General features: G+C 41.7%; 1 protein-coding gene across 4 annotated transcripts in view; it reads right to left on the bottom strand.

Moving 5' to 3' along the window:
• Positions 1 to 19,054, bottom strand: part of PRKG1 (protein kinase cGMP-dependent 1) — a 1,198,597-nt gene that overhangs the window by 749,780 nt on the left and 429,763 nt on the right. For 3 of the 4 annotated variants that reach the window (XM_077874878.1, XM_077874877.1, XM_077874879.1), the window contains exon 3: positions 13,606 to 13,719. In XM_077874878.1, coding sequence (XP_077731004.1) covers positions 13,606 to 13,719 — 114 coding nt within the window. Of the gene's footprint in view, positions 1 to 7,829; positions 7,979 to 13,605; positions 13,720 to 19,054 lie in introns of those variants that run through there. The other variant, XM_077874880.1, reaches the window with a different exon arrangement.

Raw genomic sequence — 19,054 nt, 5'->3', positions numbered from 1 at the left:
CCAGTACATATTTTCTAAACATTTTTATGATCAAAAAATATTTTTAAACATGTTAAAGGCATTTCAATTAATTCAAGAAGTATTGGGGGCAGGGGGGAGGTCAGTACAGAAACACGGTCCTGCTGCATTTATAATTATTTACTCTTGTTCTTGGCCTGAGCCTTTCTGGCTGAAAACCAGGAAACCCAAGTTAGAGACGAAGAGGATGAGTAAATGAAAGATCAGACTCTCCTTCAGTATTTTCCTTTCCTGCCTTTTCAAATCTAAGACTCTTCATGTGTCCCGATCTGTTTTAAAAAAGGCCTCCAAACATCTCCAGCTCCCTCCCGTGTTTATCCCACAACTAATGATACACAAAGGGAGCTAATTCTTGACGTCTCAGGTCTCTTCCAATCTCAGATTGGGGCTTCAGAAGGTGTTTAGCGTTTTAGAAACTCTTCCAAATCCGATCATTTTAAAAACTTCCCGTGTTACACTTGGTGCTGCACAGTCTGGGCCACTTTGCAGGGGAGAGAATCCTTCCTCGTTTCTGTTTTCATCAGCTCCCTCTGCCCTGGAATCTGCTGGAGCTTCAGGGACAACAGTGACTGGATGTATGTAAATTCCATGTAAATGCCAAGATTTCTTTCTTTTTTTAAGATGTTATTTATTTATTCATGAGAGACACAGAGTGAGGCAGAGACCCAGGCAGAGGGAGAAGCAGGCTCCATGCAAGGACCCCGATGTGGGACTCGATCCCAGGACCCCGGGGTCACGACCTGAGCCAAAGGCAGATGCTCAACCGCTGAGCCCCCAGGTGTCCCTATAATGCAAGATTTCTGCCACTAGGTATTAAGCAGCAGTGAAAGGCAGTGACTAGAAACAACTTCCTCAACTTGGGGTAACTGACGTTAGGGAAACCAGGAATTGCTCAGTTCAAACACGGATGAAAGGCTGAGGTTTGGGCCGGGGATACAAGGAGTTTCATCTGTGCAGGTGGGACGGGGTGGGGTCGACAAAGGATTTCAGTCATTCTTCTAACTCTGGCCATCGCCAGCATCCTTACCCAGAAAGGCCGTGGTCAATACGGAAAAGATGCATGCTCTTTCCTGCGGCATTCAAAGGGTACAAAGGAATCGACACCAGGAGTCTTGAATTTTCAGGCTACACCTTACGATAAAAACTACAGGTATCATCTGTCTGACATATTACTTTGGAAAATAATTGACATTTTAAAAGCACGTGCAGGTGGCTCAGCGGTTTAGCGCCTGCCTTTGGCCCAGGGCGTGATCCTGGGGACCCGGGATTGAGTCCCATGTCAGGCTCCCTGCATGGAGCCTGCTTCTCCCTCTGCCTGTGTCTCTGCCTCTCTCTCTCTCTCTCTTTCTGTGTGTCTTTCATGAATAAATAAATAAAATCTTTAAAAAATAAAAAAATAAAAGCACGTGCAATAGCTGCCCATCGTTAACCTGCCCAAGGCCTGGGTGCTCTAGGCGCCCACTCGGGGATGCGCACACATACCACAAACACACACATTTCTCATGGGCGTCTGAGAATCAACCCAGGAGGGAAGGGGAGGGCAAGATGACTCAGCCCACACGGATGCTCTTTGCTTCCGCACCGTCCAAAGGCCTCCCTCCCAACAGAAGCACCATCTCGCCGCAACCCCCAACACACGTACCTGTACTCTGGGTTTGATGTTGGGGCTTCTTGTGCCACTTCATTCAATGAACACACCTGCACCGACTTCCCTGGGAACTGGCACTGGCGAAAGGAGGTGTCTCTCAGGATGTGCGACCTTTCCAGGGATGTCAGCCTCTGGAACAGGCTCCCTTTCCTACACTTCTCTACCTACGGCCTTCAGACTGTGCTCTGGGTCCCTTAGTGGCACATCTCAGGTTCTGCAGATGATGAAGGCCCCAACTATGACATCATCCTTTCATGCTTTTATAGTTTTAGTTGTAAAGACAACTGGAAAGGAACAGGTGAGTGCTTATCGAGTGCATTCCATGCTGGTGTCGCACTAAGCCGTTCACAGAGTCCTTTATTTAATCTTTGCCATAATAAGATAGGTCCTTCCTACCTTAAAGGTAAAATAACAGGGACGCCTGGGTGGCTCAGTGGTGGAGCGTCTGCCTTCAGTTCACGGCATGACCCCGGGGTCCTGGGATCGAGTCCTTCATCGGGCTCCCCGCAGGGAGCCTGCGTCTCCCTCTGCCTGTGTCTCTGCCTCTCTCTGTGTGTGTCTCTCATGAATAAATAAATAAAATCTTCAAAAAATAAAATAAAGGTAAAAAAAAAATGGAGGCCCAAGAAGAATGGAGACCCATTATTTTCCAAAGGGCACAGAGCTTGTGGCAGAGAATCTGAACCCAGGCAATAGGGTGCTAGACTCTCTCCTCTGAACTAATCTACTCTCTGATTTGGGCACATCTGTTTCCATCTCCACAAAGCTTGTGCATGTCAGCCCAGGGCCATTTCTCTGCCCCCAGAATTCCTCTAGTTTTCAAAGTCTCTTGATTGCCAGGGATTCCTCATAATCTCTTTATCCAGTCTCTCCAACTAGGTTACAAATGCTTGAATTGTAGGGCTATGCCCTCCCTCCGTGATGCTCTCCGGTGTGTGTGGCAGGGCTTCAAGGATCTGACACGAGTCTAAGAAAATCCAGATGAGGGCACCTGGGAGGCTCAGTCGGTTGAGCATCTGCCCTCAGCTCAGGTCATGATCTCAGGGTCCCCCCAGTTGGGATCCCTGCTCAGCTGAGGAGTCTGTTTCTTCCTCTCCCTCTGCCACTCCCCCCAGCTCATGTGCTCTCTCTGGCTCTGCTGTCTCTCTCTCAAATAAATAATCAAAATCTTTAGGAAAAAAAAAAAAAGAAAGATATTCCTTTCTTTCTTTTTTTTTTTTTAAGAAAGAAATTCCTGATAAATGACAGTACAGATCGGAAGTTGGATCTTCATCTATCAAGTGCCAGGAACCAAGATGAGAGGATACAGTTCAACGGCTAGGTGGCAACTGCCAAGGAGAGGAGTACAGGTTGGCAGTCTAGATGTGGGAGCGTAAGGAAGTTACTCAAACCTTCTGCGGCTCTGGGGCCTCACCCGTGCAATGGTGTCATTGATCCCTGGGGAACGGGGCCACCGTGAAGGTTAGAGACGGTGCACAGGGCCAGGGTATGTGATGAGGGAGCAGAAGGCAGGTGAGGACACAGCACGAGCTTACACCCTGCAAACCTCCCCACTCCCATCCAAGCTGGGATACGTGTGACATTCCCCAGGTGCTCCTGGAGGCCCTAAAACTAAGGGAAGGACAAAGCAAATGGCTGAATGACAGAGATCCCAGTCCTGTAGGACATCGGTCTCCACCAGTTCACCAGTGTCTCGGTGATTGACAAGGAAAAAAGGATTTTTATCCACAGCCTAACTCGCAGAGACCCAGAGAGTCAACTTCCTGGAGCCCTAACATCACCCTCCCCTCCATGAGTGATGGGGGAAACAGAGGCAGAAGGGAATGTAAGTAAAAGAAAATGTCCTCTTAACCTGCAGCCCATTGACAAATACTTGAGTATATAACGTTCCTCTAGAAAGATCTTAACTATCTTCATATTAAGGCCTTACCAGAGGGAAAGAAGACCTTAGCTTGACAATAGCCAGGCCTTTATTGCACCAGAGATGCCTCAAGAATACTTCCTTGGCCTTTGTCTCTGGACCTCACCAATGTTCCAAAACTACCTCCTAAATACATGAAGATAGTTTATCGAGAATGGCCACTGCTTAGATACGCCAAGTACCCTTAGATTTAATTAGAGCTAAGCTATCCGAACCCCCACCCCCCAAAACAAGCCACAGACGTGCTGAATCCAGGGATGAGAGTAAGGGGATACAGAGCCACTAGACGAGGTTCCCGGAGGCTGCTCCCTCATCTGGAACCAGCAAAATCCGCTCCTGTAAACTTCACACACAAAAGGGCTCCGCGAGATTTCAACTTTAGAAACAAAACAAGAAAAAAAAAAAAAAAAGAAAAAAGAAACAAAACAAGAAAAGAGTTCGGTCGTGAAGACAGTTCGCATAATACTGTGTGATCACGTTCAGAAAACGTACAGACAACAATGCTTTCAAATCCATAAAAAGTTGTTTACTACCAGTGGGGGGAATGATGAGGGCGTAAAGTGCATATGGTTAGCGAAGCAGATTATCCCCCTCAGAGAAAACAAAGTGTAAAGAACACGTAGCTACAGAAAACACTGTCTGGCTTCCGAAGGCCCTACACTTTCTCGGCCCTCTCCTCTCTGCCTTTCCGAGCATCTACTGCCACATTCATGGTTCACCCTCGTTTCCTTCAGACCTCCGCAGAAATGGGCCACCTGCCACACACCAGCTCTCGGAGCTCTACGAGTCTTTCTCAATGACTGCAATACAATCACCCCGTCTGCTAATTATTAGACGCTAAGAGATCTGCAATCCTCCTAGCACTGCCGGGCCCCTCACCATGAATTAGATCAATGACCCCCGACACGGGCTATAAAGGACCTTTTCCACTCTTGGGCCCAATGGACTGGATTCAACCCAACACTGAAAGGCACTCTACTCGTTCAGACATCTCCGGGCCTCTCGTTCTCTTAGAAACGCCCGTCCGTATTCGTTTTTGCCAAATCCAAATTACATCCGTGACTATGACAAAGAACAACAAAAGTCAAATGAAACTCTTTTCTTTGTTCTGTTTTCCCATCAGCATCTTAACTATCACATTTAATAAATCTAAAAGCTGTTCCTGTTAACAACACAGCCCAGCAGTCCATGATTTAATTTTTTCCTCCCCTCTCAACCTGTTCTTCTTTTCATTTTACTTCTCACTATTCTTCAAAAGAATATGTTAATAATGGGCACAATGCTGGTAGTCTTCCACTGATGCTGTGTTTCACTCCTTAAAAGAAACACACAACTTTTCTTCAATATCGTTGCTTAAAGGCAACCAAATAGCGAGGAGATTTAAAAAAAACCTACAATGACGCCCAGAATAATAGCAAATATATGGTGTCTGTAATTTTCTCTTAAATATTTCAATATTGACAATTCAATGCAAGGAAGCGTGTGTTGTTTGAAGGTTAATACAAATAATGCACCTGTAGGGTGCCGATCAGTGGTCCTCAAACTCGGGATGCTTGAGAACCACCTGGAGGACTTGCTCACACAGATGGCTGTGACCCACCACACAGATCCGCTGCATTGACAGAAGTGCAAAAGCTCTGGCATCTTCTAACAGGTGCCCAGGGGATGCCTGGCAGTTCCAGACTCCACACTGTGATAAATGTTGTAGAAAACACTTGAAGTTCCCTAATCCAGAGTCCACGTGTATGTGCGTGGGTAGTAGGCATTTTACAGACTTCACTCAAAGGTCTACACACGTTTGAGGAAACGGAGGAAGGGACGCCTACTGACACTGGCTTCAGTTTGTAAATCAAGTAGCATTGATGGATTCCATGATCTCGGCCTCCACTTTCTCATCTGGAGAGGAGACGACTTCTCTCACCTACTAGATTGGGATGTTCTGAGGATCGCGTTAGATAATGCCCGAGTCACAGGTTGTAAACTATAAAGCACTGTTACCATGATGACTTAGAAATGTATCCACTCAACAAAGAGCATCCCATAAGAAGGATGGTTACTCGGGACACCTGGGTGGCTCAGTGGTTGAGCATCTGCCTTTGGCTCAAGGCGTGACCCCAGGGTCCTGGGATCAAATCCCGCATCGGCCTCCCTGCATGGAGCCTGCTTCTCCCTCTGCCTGTGTCTCTCATGAATAAATGTATAAAATCTTTAAAAAACAGTGGCTGTTCAGATTGACCAATGAATCGCCGAGACTGTTTTTCCTCCAGGGAAAACAAAAGTAAACATGTTTGTCGTGTGTCTTAATTTTTTTTTCTTTTAATAGAGTTGATATGTAACAAAAAATAAAACGAAAAGTTCCTTTATTAAATGTTTCTGAATTGCTGTTTGAATTTTTGTAATTCTTACATTACGGAGATTCATTGACTGATAGACTTCATAAAAGAAGTATATAGCTACTTAGTGATGTCTCAAATGTTGAACCATACAGTTTCACTGCAAGAGACCCTCAAGTGTCTCAATACACTACAAAATCTAGATCCTGCAATTGGTTCAGATTGCTTTGGATGGGTCTCTGAGGCTTTAAGCTTATGACTCTCCCTTCATTATATCACAGGATTCATCCTTTTGTAACAGATGTTGTTAATGTGGGTCCGTATGTTACAGTTTAAAAATTTAAAAAACCCACAATTAGAACATGCTGCATAACCTTTTTTTTTTTTTTTTTTTTTTCTTTTTTCTGGTGGAAATAAAGCCTGAAGCCTTAGGTCAATAGAGGTAGTCCTACAGATGCACTTGTGTCTCAAAGCAAAATGAGCCACTGCAGATGAAACATAAACACTTATGACAACAGCAGAGCAAAGCAGTGTCATGCTCCCAGACCTCCCTCTAACCACACAGCCACGTGGCCGGGACCAGTCGCTTAAAATCAGTCACTCCAGCAATAAAACTAGGGTAACGCTACGCCATGTCCAAGAGCTCTGATGTTAGACGTCACTCACAGCCTTCAAATGTCCTCTGCTCTTATTCCTTGATCCTGCTGAGCCTCCATCACAATCCGTGGAGAGGAATGTTTCATTTTTTAAAAAGTAATAATTACATAATATACAATATTGACCTATGTCAATACTTGGCTTTTCCTTCTTTCAATCAGCTGAGTAAATACTAAAATTACCTCTTACCAAATTCTTGAATAAATGAAGATTCAGTATTACCAAAAGATACACAACCTTTACATTGTGTAAGAGCTTTTCTTTCTTTCTTTTTTTTTTTTTTTACTATATTAGTTTTAATTCTTTATTTTTTAATGTTTGCTCTATGCCTAATGTGGGCCTTGAACTCATGACCCTGAGGTCAAGAGTCACATGCTCTACAAACGGAGCCAGCCAGGCACCCTCATGTGGGAGCTTTTTATGATGCCAGCCTTCATAGAAAATTCTGCAAGATTAAAGAAGCTGCTGAAAAAAAATAAAGTATATATCAGGCTTCCTCATCCATCTTTATATTTACTATTAAATTATCTGTGATCCTTAAAAAAAACATCCCGTCAATTAAAGCCCGACTATTCTCTAGATATAGGGAACACTCAAGGTACTCCATTAATTAAAGGCAAGAGGGGGAATATTTATCTAGCCACAGGAAGGAATTAAGTAGTATTGCCTTCTTTTGATGATAAAAGGTATTCCTGTCTTCCCCCAAGAAGCACTGCTAACATATGCCTGTCTACCAAGCCTAGACATTACTGAACTGAAATATTTCTTTGGAAGTAGATAAATATAAGTCAAATAAATTCTGACTATAACAATTCCCATCAGGACTAGAAAAAAACATTCAGCCTATAAAAGAAAAACATGAAGGCGCCTGGTTGGCTCTGTCGGAGTTGGTGGGGCGTGTGACTCTTGATCTCAGGGTTGTAAGTTTGAGCCCCACGTTGGGTGAAGAGATTATTTAAAAATAAAATCTTTAAAAAAAAAGAAAAGAAAAGCATTGTACTTCACTGCTTTCTTCTCTGAAATTCACTTTTATTTCAGTTAAACCATATAGAAATGAGATTAAATAGCTTTCGTTAGTCCGGTACGTGGCATCACTGGTACTTAGTGAATTGATTCCCTTAATAAAGAGATTTGTTTCTCAGGGATGACATAATTGGATTTATGTTACTAATTTCACAGGATTCTTTAATAGACAAATGTGATAAGAACAGTTTACTGAAAAGAATATTGTCTCGCTCACTTAAAAGGGTACCTGCTTCTCCAAGATGCGGCTGGATCATTGTTTTGTTGTCCAAGATGACAAGTCCCCCGGGGCAGTTCCTGGACGTGCCTTTTGTAATCAGGGTCACATTTCTGGTCATCATCAGCCTAAATTTCCTTTGTTTCTCCTTTCCTTTCGGGATTCTTGGTAGGTGGCAGGCATTAGACTAGGAGAATGCAAAGCTTGCATCTTTTTAATTGGCCTTGAAGGCAGCACAGAGACGTTCTCATTAGCATACTTATCTCCTCTGCTTTTGTGCTGTGGGTGCAGGGAGCATAGTCTGGGCTCCGAGCTGCTCATTAAAACCCCAGGTAATAACCGCACACAGGACAACCGTCGCTACTCCCAGACCGCGTTGCTCCAAGCCCACAAGTGAACGTAACTTTGTCATAAACGATGCTTCATGGCACTACACAACGATATTTCCTACAAAGCGTCTAACGGCTCACTTCTTGACTCAATCATCTTCATATTTAAGGCTTACAGCCATTAGAAGAGCTTTAGCCAGGATTCCTTTGTATTAATAAAATTGGCATGTGTCTCTTTTGTGCCTTTATGGATAAGAGGCACTGCTGACCTTGTAAGTATTACATTTACAACACACAGAAGTATTTGAACAAGTAACCTTAATCAAGTCTTCATTTTTTTTTCCCCTCATTCTTCAGTGGTTTTGTTTTGTGTTTTCTTTTTTTGATAGTTGGCAGATTTTTCTCAGGTCAAATAACAGGTTTGAAACAAGGCTACACAGGAATGTGCAAGCCATCTTACTGCATAGCCTCGAATTTTTTTAAATAAAAAAATAAATAAACCAAAAATCCCAACCTTCTGTTCTTTTTTTTCTTTTTTAATATTTTATGTATTTATTTGAAAGAGGGAGAGAGAGAGAGCAGGAGCCAGAGCAGAGGGAGAGAGAGAAGCAGACTCCCCACTGGGCAGGGAGCCCAATGCAGGCCTGGATCCCAGGACCCTGCGATCATGACCTGAACCCAAGGCGGAGCTCAACCAAACTGATGGTGCCCCTGAACTTTGTTCTTAAAATGTCCACGACATACTGAAATATCTTAATTAGTCAACTCCCCCTGTACAAATATCCTAGGAAGGCTTAGGTAAGCTCGAAAGTATTCAAAAGCAAAGGCAGAAAGATATTTTTAGCAGATGTTACTGAAGTCATCAATTTGTCGGATTTCTTGTAGGATGTTTAGGCTCTTTTTATGTTAGTACTTAAGCATTTTAGTATCTGAGGAATCTTAAAATACTTGCTATAAATAATATAAGGAAAAATAATAACTCACATATTTTGCTCAAGGACATTCATAAAAGAGCCTCCCTCCCCACCCCCAAGACAAATTTTGCAGATAGTTTTGTAGGGTTTCAACTTAAGCTGGTAGTGAGAGGTTTTCTTACAAAGGGAAGGTTTGAGTTTTACTGGAATCTATTTGAATGAGACTGTTTGAAGAATACACTGCCTGAGGTTGGGGATTTGTGAGCCAGACACTCAAAGTAGGAGGAACAGACTTCCATTCAGTATCTTCAAGCAAAAATACCCCAATTCATGTTGGGAGCAAAGAGGCATAGAAAGCAAACCACAAAAACATCCCTGCGTCCTTGGGAGAACTGGTTGTGGGGAATCCAGGTAAAACAAGACAATAGCATAAATATCCTTGCAAATCCACACGCAGGGCAATTTGCTCACTGTGAGGTAAATGCCTTTCCATTCTATTTTTAAGTTTCCAGCAACTTCAATGTTTCCGTGAGTGTGTGTGTGCGTGCGTGCGTGTGTGATTTTTAAGAACCTTGGGCACAGAAGCAAGGTGAGAGGCCCAGGGTGAGTGTAAATTGATGCTGTGTTAGCTGTGAGGGTGGTGAAAAGTAAAACCTCGACCAGAAGTGACATTTTAGGAAGAGATGGGAATATGCTTCCAGGTATGGGAATTGAGGGAGCCAAGGGTATTAAATGGATGTCTTAGAAGTCCCTAACCTTTGCGAGGTCTGAAAATCAATAGTAAAACTCTTTTATCTGCACAAGCCCAAAATATTTAGCTAAAATGTGAAGTTCAAACACCGTCGGATACATTGTTTGGTGTTGTGAAAATGAGAGATAACAATTTTTTTTTTCCTTCCTGTGGCATCGGGGGAGTGTTTGGGTTGGGATAGGCGATCCAAGTGGCCCTGTTCACGTCACAGTTAAAGAAACCTTGAGGCTGTTTAAGCCATGAATAACCTCAAGACATTTGTTATATTTGTTTCCAACAAAATGTTAATTTTACGTATTTTAATATACTCATTCCCCAGGGGGGAAAAAATCAATGGTGATGTTTTATAAGACAGGAATAAACTCTGACTCTAGATTTCCTGTACCACTGTATGAGGTTTTCTTTCCCTGTCATTATGGCTTCAATTTTAAAAATTGCTATTCTTGGTGCTATCAGATCACTCTGCCGGTGTTACCATAATAACCAGTGGTATACATTTATTTATTTCCAGAGGAATGCCAATTGATTTCTCCCCAGATGAAAAACAAAGGAATTGTGTCAAACCACTCTGGTGCTTCTTTCAGTTGAAGCATTACGAACAAAGCTTATTCTATTTTATAGCATCTGCCAATCTGTAACTTTAATAAGAAAACAACTTTTTTGATACCCTAAGCTAAAATAAATAAATAAATAAATAAATAAATAAATAAATAAATAAATAAATCCACCCACAGGTAATAGAATCATCTTTGTTAGCAGGAAGTCACTGGGATTTATTTATTCATGGCCTGATAAAACTTCAAAAAAGTGCTCTTTTGAACAAGAAATGACTCATGTACATTGAGGAGCTCCTGAATGTCACCCAGGATTTAGTTACCACTGTGAGATTAAAAATGCATTACAATGCTAGGCAGCTTTCAGGCTGATGAGGGAGAAAGGAAGGAGAAAGGCATCATGGAATAAAGGCGGGGATGTTGAGAGAAAGGGGGTCACAACCCTTCTAAGTGAGGAAGAAAGAGGCACCGAGAGAGGAGCTATCGAGTAGATGGGCGGTCTCCTCGGACTTGAGACTCACACGCAAGTGGGTGAATCCATTTCGAAAGTCACTCTACATGGTCATTCCTGGCAAAATGATGCTTAGGAAGAAATGGACAAGGGTCGGCAAAATCCTGAATCCTGAGAAATGACTGGATCTAAAGAGCCAAGTATGGACATTTTGAAATAGCACACATAATGAGTAAGATGGCATGGGGCGGGCGAAGGCGGGGTGGGGCGGGTTACATTCTGTGGTCATTTGGTAAAAGTAGCGTCCGTGATGGAACCTAACCAGAATTATAAAGTGATCAGCTTGAAAGTCTAATTTAGACATAAATTTAGGGGGTCTCTGGGTGGCTCAGCGGTTGAGCATCTGCCTTTAGCTCAGGGCATGACCCCGGAGTCCCAGGATCGAGTCCCACATTGGGCTTCCTGCATGGAGCCTGCTTCTCCCTCTGCCTGCGTCTCTGCCTCTCTCTGTGTGTCTCTCATGAATAAATAAAAATCTTTAAAATAAATAAATAAATAAATAAATAAATACATACATACATACATACATACACACACATAAATTTAAAGTGGTATTTAAAGACCATGGGTCACAAGTATAATCTCTCTGGATGGTGTAAGAGACGGGACAAAAGGTCCTGAACTAGAAATAGTCATTATTCACGCCTTATAGTTCTTTACACGAATTTCAGAGAATCTTGGTGGTAGGTATTGTTCCTTACTCATGCACAAATCTTTGCACCTCTAAATGCAGAGAAGATCTGCACTCCATCAACCGTAGGCCCTTTTCTCAACACACCTCCACATGTTAAGTGACCATGAACACACACACACACACAAACACACGTGCATGTGCGCCTTCTCTGTGTCTGTGTTAAAGACCATGCTCCATTACTCATTTTCTTTGATGTACATGTTCTCCCCACAGCCCCAAATAGTTAGGATTATAATTTGCATTTGACACCTACTTCCTTCCCACTGAATCTGATTCAAAAGTGTATATTTAAATTCATGAAACCTGAGTACAATAGAGGCTACTGCAGATGAGCACCATTTAATAGGAACCTAATAAATTTTTACAAAGCAAAGCAATCATCTTAGGAAAAAAAAAAAAAAAAAAAAAACCTTTGCCGTAAAATTCATCTAAATACATTATTTAATCTATCCGAAGTATTTCTTTAATAATTCAAAGTTTCAAAAGATTAAGCACATGTTATTACCAATTGTTGACCTTTTTGGAATTGTGGTTTTCATTAGAATTAAATGAGCAGTACACAAGGCTGAAAATATTTTAAGATATTCGCAATTCACCACTCACAATTCTGAGAAGGCCTGTTCTAATCAAAATGTGTTCTTCCGGCCTTTTGACCTACAAGGAATGTATTTCTCATAAAAATGCGGCATGGTTGTCTAATCCGTTTCACTTAATAGTGTCATCATGACTACTCTTTTTTTTCTACTTAAGGTACTTTTTAAGCGAGTTAAAATTGTGGCAGATTCTGTTATGCTTCACTGGGCTTCATGATTCTTTGAGTCATGTAATTAAATGATCACATAAAATAAAAACCTGGCGGTGCCGATCAATCAAAGGAGTTTTGTGCTTTCAAAGATGAAGAATCAAATGTCAAGAAGGACTCATCCTATAAGGGCCCCAACTGCAACTGAGGTCTTAGCGACTTCAATGAATAAAAAGGTGATTCGCTAACAAGACATGTAGGAGAGTTTCTGGGATTCTGGACGGCCGTGCCTTCTGAGTACCTGATAATCCAAGATTCAGTGTCATATTGTTACCCACATGCCGCACTTCTGAGGAAAAGGAACCCCAATATATAAATGGCATCCAGCTAACCTAATGGATGATCTGTCATTCTCCATTTTTTTTTATTTTATTTTTTTAAATAACCAAACCTAATCAAAGTGATGCATGATTGCAATCATCCACAGGATTCTCTGGTCAGGACTTTTCCAACATGACATACATCTGCCTAAAGACACAACGGACCTTCCAGTGTTGGCTTTTGCGTTCGGCTCTGTTCATTACACACTCGTCCCATCCACCCTTTCCCCCGCCCCCCCCAACTACTGCAGCTGTTTCTACCGAGTAATGAAAGTTGCTAGAGAAATCATATATACACATACATGTAAAATTAGGGAAACAAGCTGCTTTATTGCCCCGATTTAAAATAAGCTCAATCAGTAGAAAAGAAAAATACTATAATATACAGCTTGATGAGCAGCTGAAGACAAGAATATAGACTCAGACACGACTTCAGAATTCAGGATATGTCTCGCTCGCTGATGTTTGAACGAGATAAAGGACAGTTCTCCTTTAAATTTTTTTCTAAACCACTGAATGAACAAGTGGAATTTATGGGGGAATGTAAGCCAAAATAGGCAGATACGTAAAAATTCGTTAAGTATTAGTGTGAAGCTTTAAAAGCAGAGAGAGGAAAGGTCTTGCTTCTGTTTGATTTAGAGAGTTGTGACATTCTGTTAAGGCTTCCTCGGTAAAAATTCCAGGTGAAAAGAGTACCTTCCATAAGTCAGTGATAAGATACAAGTTACGCGGAACAGATTGTTGATCCTCCCTTGGGAGGGCAAACACACAGATCGACCGTGTGGCAAGGTGAGCCTTGAAATACAGATGCGCGAAATTACAAAGACTAAATCAAGAGGCACGTTAATCATTATCGCAAAGGTCTAGGGAAAAAGACATTGAAAGTATTTGCAAAAAAAGCAAACAGTCTTACTCTTGACGGTCGCTGTCCGGGTACAGTTGTAAAGAATCGCCAACTCCCCGAACACTTTTCCTGGCCCCATGGTACACAGCTTCACACCTTCTTTCGTGACTTCAACCTTACCATCTGAAAGGAAGAGACAACATCATTTTAATCCTCTTGCATGACTCCATTTGTTGCATTTTCAATATGCAACGAGGAGTACGAGGCTCATCTTTAAAACTGCAAAGCAATTACCAGTGGAGACCAAGCCTTCACCCGGATGCAATGCAAGAAATGCAATAAATCGCATTAAGAAATCCCACCCTTCTTTAAACTAATCTGATGTAAGACTGAAAGCCCCAGAAAAAGACAAGGTAAACACGTGTTTTTCCAAATACAATATTAGAAAAGTATGGTAATTCCAATTTTCATGTTATTTTCTGAATCTGAGCGAAAACCTGAGTAAGCGTGTGCTATCTTCTACGGCACACTTCACACGTGGGGGTTCTCATTTGAGTAAAGCACAGCTATTACGGGAAGGGAGATTGCTTTGACCCTTGGGCACTGTTTAATTGCAGCTCATGGTATCTTTTATTTTTAAGCATCTTATCTGACTTGGCCAAAACTGTTTTATATGCTTCCTAGCCCAGCAACACTGACTGTAAGGAAAAACAAACTAGAAGGGTTATGGGGGTGGAAAAAGAGGTATTAGGACCATTTACTTTCCACAAAGGACTTGGGAAATGAAATGCTAAGGAAGGAAGGAGCCAAGGACTCAGGGACTGTGGCTGGACATTGGTGCCTGCAAGGAAGGCAGATGCGATCCGTGAGGGAAACGAAAGTAGTAGGTTTTCAAAAAAAAAAAAAGGTGCAGCTTTATACTATCACCTCACACAATAGAGTGGGGCGGGGGATTGAATATAAAATGGGCAACACAATCCATTCCATATTAACACTCCCCCACACTTTATTATTCTTCCAAGTTTCTCATCCAGAGTCTACAGAAGAGCCTTCCGCTTGGCATGAGCTAGTGAAGGAATGAGATGAGCTGACGCTACCAAGTTTTCTCCAAACTTCAGACCTACAGGCATCGACTTTATGATTGTTCCTGTATCTACGTGTTTCCTATAATACTTAACTTTTTAGAGTTTGGGCTTTAAACACACTCCCACTTTAAAAAAATAAAAAGAAATCAACCCCCAGTATCAATAAGCAATAACATTTGTAAAATCATGGGGTCCATGTGTTGAGTTCTTCAAATACCTATTGAGATAAAACCTTCAGTATCAAAGAACTTTTTGGGGAAGTGTAATCCACGTACCTACCAGTCATGAGACATCAGCCTTTCAGAGAACATTGTTCTTTTTACCCTGAACACCATTTGATGTAAATGGTAACAGGGGAGAGAGAATTTCACAGTAATTAGGATAAAATTTCACACAAGATCTATTCACTACTCTTGAACTGTGTGTGTGCACCTCCTCCGTGCGTGATGAAGTTACCCAGGAATGAACAGATCCAACGATTCTGAAAGTTTTGATGTATTTTCTAAGGTGGGTCTGGCCACTCAAAATTTAGTCTAGCTTGGTCATGACTTCCTTCTCAACGGCAGAAAAGAAGACTCTTTCTTGGGATACCAGCCAAGTAAATCTATATTTTCCTAAACCTCAGATGTCCCTCGTCCATGTGGCATGTAGCCCCTTCCCTTTCAATGGTGAGCCTGTCCCCTTACGAATTTCATCTGCTGCTTAAGAATGAGAAATAGGTTTGGAAGCTAATGGGGTTAGGAGATTTATGCATCATTAAAAGTCAGACCAGGAGTTAAATCCTGGTTCTCTTATCTGTTTCTTACGAGCCTCGTGATCTTGGGTTGGGGGGGGCAGTCACTAATTTCTCCATGCCCTGGTTTCTTCATTAATAAAGTTGGTAAAAGGAAAGCACTATATCATCGGGTGGTTGAGAAAATGAAACAATTAAAGCAGGGGCAATGCTGAGCACAATGTCCAGCATATAGCAAATGATCAGTAAATACTAGCTCTAATTACGGGTGTTACTTTCATTTATCTCTTATCTAAAAGGTGGGAGAGCTTACTAGATCATACTGAAACACATTCTTCTATCGTCTGTTACAGAAACCAATCAAGTCTATGTAAGTTGGTAGATTTGTAGTTTTTCTTTTTTTTTCAATGGAAAAAAAGTATTTGTTTCAGATTCTCTATGGGGGAGGGGAGAGGGTGTGCATGTTTGAGAGCTTTGGGGCTCAAATCAGTATTAAACCCAAAGAAGAAAATGGAAATTCAGGAAGTCACAGAATGCACTCTCTCGGTCCTCTCCCTCACCTGGCCACTCGCAGCCAACACTGGACGTGGCATTGCTTCAGCAAGTCTCATCTTATGGTGGAGACTCCCACGAATGGCAACGTAACCACTTTCCAGTCTTGACTTAAAGCTCTAGCTTCAATTATATTAAAAGAAGTGAGAGCAAAATGATTAATGCCCAAAGAACTTCATACATAGCTGATTTTGTACAAGTCTGCCTCCCGGTCCCTTTGGGTCCCTAGCTAGAAGTCTTTGGTGGAAAGGGACCCATAGGAGCAAGAACAGTACTAAGAATCCTGCTGGGGCATATGGGGGGTTCAGTCAGTTGAGCATTTGCCTTCGGCTCAGGTCATGATCTTGGGGTCCCAGGATCAAAGTCCCTGCTCAGCGGAGAGTCTGATTCTCTCTTTTCCTCTTCCCCTGCTTGTCTCTCTTTTTCTCTCTCTCTCTCAAATAAATAAATAAAATATTTTTTTAAAAAAAAGAATCCTACTGGACAGTTTGACAATTAGGGCTTCTCAACTAACGAAAGATAAGAAACATAGGATTCTTATTTTAGCTCAGTGGCTTCTTGAAGGATATCTGTGGACCCGTCACATCAAAGCTAATTAATAAAATCCAGATATTCCCCACTCTGGGAAGTTGTAACCGTCCCTACACCTACACCACAATGACCACCGTACTTGGGCCTGATGCTCTGAAAAACAATGCTCTTATAGCACTGATAGACTTCAACTGAGAGTTAGTCTTATAATTGATCATATTTCCTTTGAGATACAATCTCTAGAAAGCTCTAAAAGACTTTGGGGCAGGGGCACCTGGGTGGCTCAGCGGTTGAGCATCTGCCTTCAGCCCAGGGCATGATCCTGGAGACCCAGGATCGAGTCCCGCATTGGGCTCCCTGCATGGAGCCTGCTTCTCCCTCTGCCTATGTCTCTGCCTCTTTCTCTAAATAAAATCTTTTTTTTTTTTTCTCTAAATAAAATCTTAAAAAAAAAACCTTTAAAAAATATTTTTATAAAAAGACTTTGGGGCAGGAGATGTGTGCACGAATACATTTCCAGTTCCAACTCATTTCCCTGGTCTTATTTCATATTTGCCTAATCTGCTCATGTCAAACTCATTTTTTAAACCATATGAATAATTATACATGTATATATATGTAAAGATAGGAATAAATAAGCATATGTATGATAAATACTCCTACATATGAATAATTAATGTTGGTAACAGAGGGATATAGTCCATATTAATTAGAGTAGCAAAAAAAAAATTAAGAAGAGATTTACTGGAACAGATCGTATTCGAGAAATAGAAATTTGGATGTAAAACATCTTTTCCAGGTTAAGTCAGATGCAACAGATTCAGTATATTCACAATAGCCAAGGAAGGTAAGAATCTGAGCGCTTATGATAGATGAGAATGGTCCAGAAAACACTTTTTGGACAGAATTATCTAACTGGTAAACAGAAGCACAGTGTTTGAAAAATGTTACTCTGAATCGCAGCGCGATCACTTTTCCTCCTCGCTCATACCTGCCGTGTGGGGGGAGTAATTCAGGGAGGCAGGATCAACTGGGTGCTAAAAAACAAGTTGGGTACAGACGTGGCATTAATTAGAGAGTTCTTTCAGAGACGCGGGGAAGTGTTCTGATTTCCAAGAGCCCAGTAACGCAAGTTATTGATGCGAAGCGTGAATATGGTCAAGCTCCTTCGCTGCCCCACACAGCAACAAAACTAGAAGTGATTATACTTCACAAATGATTTCCAAGTACAGAACATGTAGTAAACTTACGAACACGAAGAGTAAGACCGTCACGGGCCTACTGCAATGCACCGGTTCCCTCTTCCCACCTCATCGATGTCCTTGCACCTATTAGGGCCCCTAGTTGGACACCAGGGCCATCCTGAAGCCACTCGCCTAGTCCTGTTCTTCCTCTACCCTTTTTTCCACTCTCTGGCTATCTTCGAGGTTTGGTTTAAATCAACTTCAGTTGCCCAGAAAGGAGGTAGGCCTACGTGTCCTCAGGTTGGTGGTGAGGGGAATAACGTGGGTAAAACAAATAGGGAAAAAGCCATTTGGGCTCAAAATAGAGCATGCTTTTGCCAGAGGCTTATACCAACTTAGAAAGAACCCAGCTTGGAGAGTTTTTTTTTTTTTTTTTTTTTTTTTTATAATTTTAATTTGCTATTAACTTCAGAAGTGCATTTTGATGAGTTTTCTACAGGTCAGCATTGATTAATGTAATTTCTATTTCTCTTAAAGAAATCGCAGAGACTCATTAGCATTTATTCATGACTGCTTAATACTTTAATTTTCTAATATGGTAGATTCCAAATCAAAGACTTTTTTTTTTTCTTCAAGAGTAGCAAAAAGACATTTTCAGAATGTCCTAGCAAAGTTTTAGACTTTTCCATCATTTTCCCCTAACTGAACTTGACAATGACTAGAGGTTATTAGAACTGTTATTTGGGCAAACTAATGACAATCCAGAATGTGGTCCATCTATATATCCACTTCTGTTCTTTTTATTCATTTTTGCTTTAGAAAAATATGGTATTATATTGGTATTATTTTTACCATGCACTGTCTCCACCACACACACACAAAACATTCAAATCATTTCTATTTGGATTTTGCTAAGGTGTTAGTTGCTTACAGGAGAGATGTTGGCTAAGATAAGATTTCAGGGTTATAGTTTCATTCAGCTATTATCATCCCTGTAATTAGGATGAATAATTGAAGGTTTTATACTACCTTCAATGTGTTTTTTTAAAGATTTTATTTATTTGAAGGAGAAAGAGAGTACACAGGAGCAAGGGGAGGGGTGGAGGGGGAGGGAGAAGCAGACCCCTCGCTGAGGAAGGAGCCCACCATGGGGCTTCATCCCAGGACCCTGAGAGCATGACCTGAGCTTAAGGCAGATGCTTCACCGACTGAGCCGCCCAGGTGCCCCCCTTGAGTGCATTTTTTATTCTACTTCAGGCACCAAATGCCCATCTGGGATGGAATGGGCTGAGTCCTAAGTCCTGACACTTGTCACCTTGAGCAAAAATGAGCCCACCTCCTGCTTTTTGGCATCACAGTTAAGTGCCCCCTTGGGAGATGCTAAGAGTTAAGAGATCCATTATGAAGTATCCATAGTTTTGTCTGGCTTTCAT

Source organism: Canis aureus, chromosome 27, assembly GCF_053574225.1.
Source record: "Canis aureus isolate CA01 chromosome 27, VMU_Caureus_v.1.0, whole genome shotgun sequence".
Taxonomy (NCBI): Eukaryota; Metazoa; Chordata; class Mammalia; order Carnivora; family Canidae; genus Canis; species Canis aureus.
The sequence above is the reverse complement of the archived record's forward strand: the minus strand, read 5'-3'. Positions and strand labels throughout refer to the sequence as shown.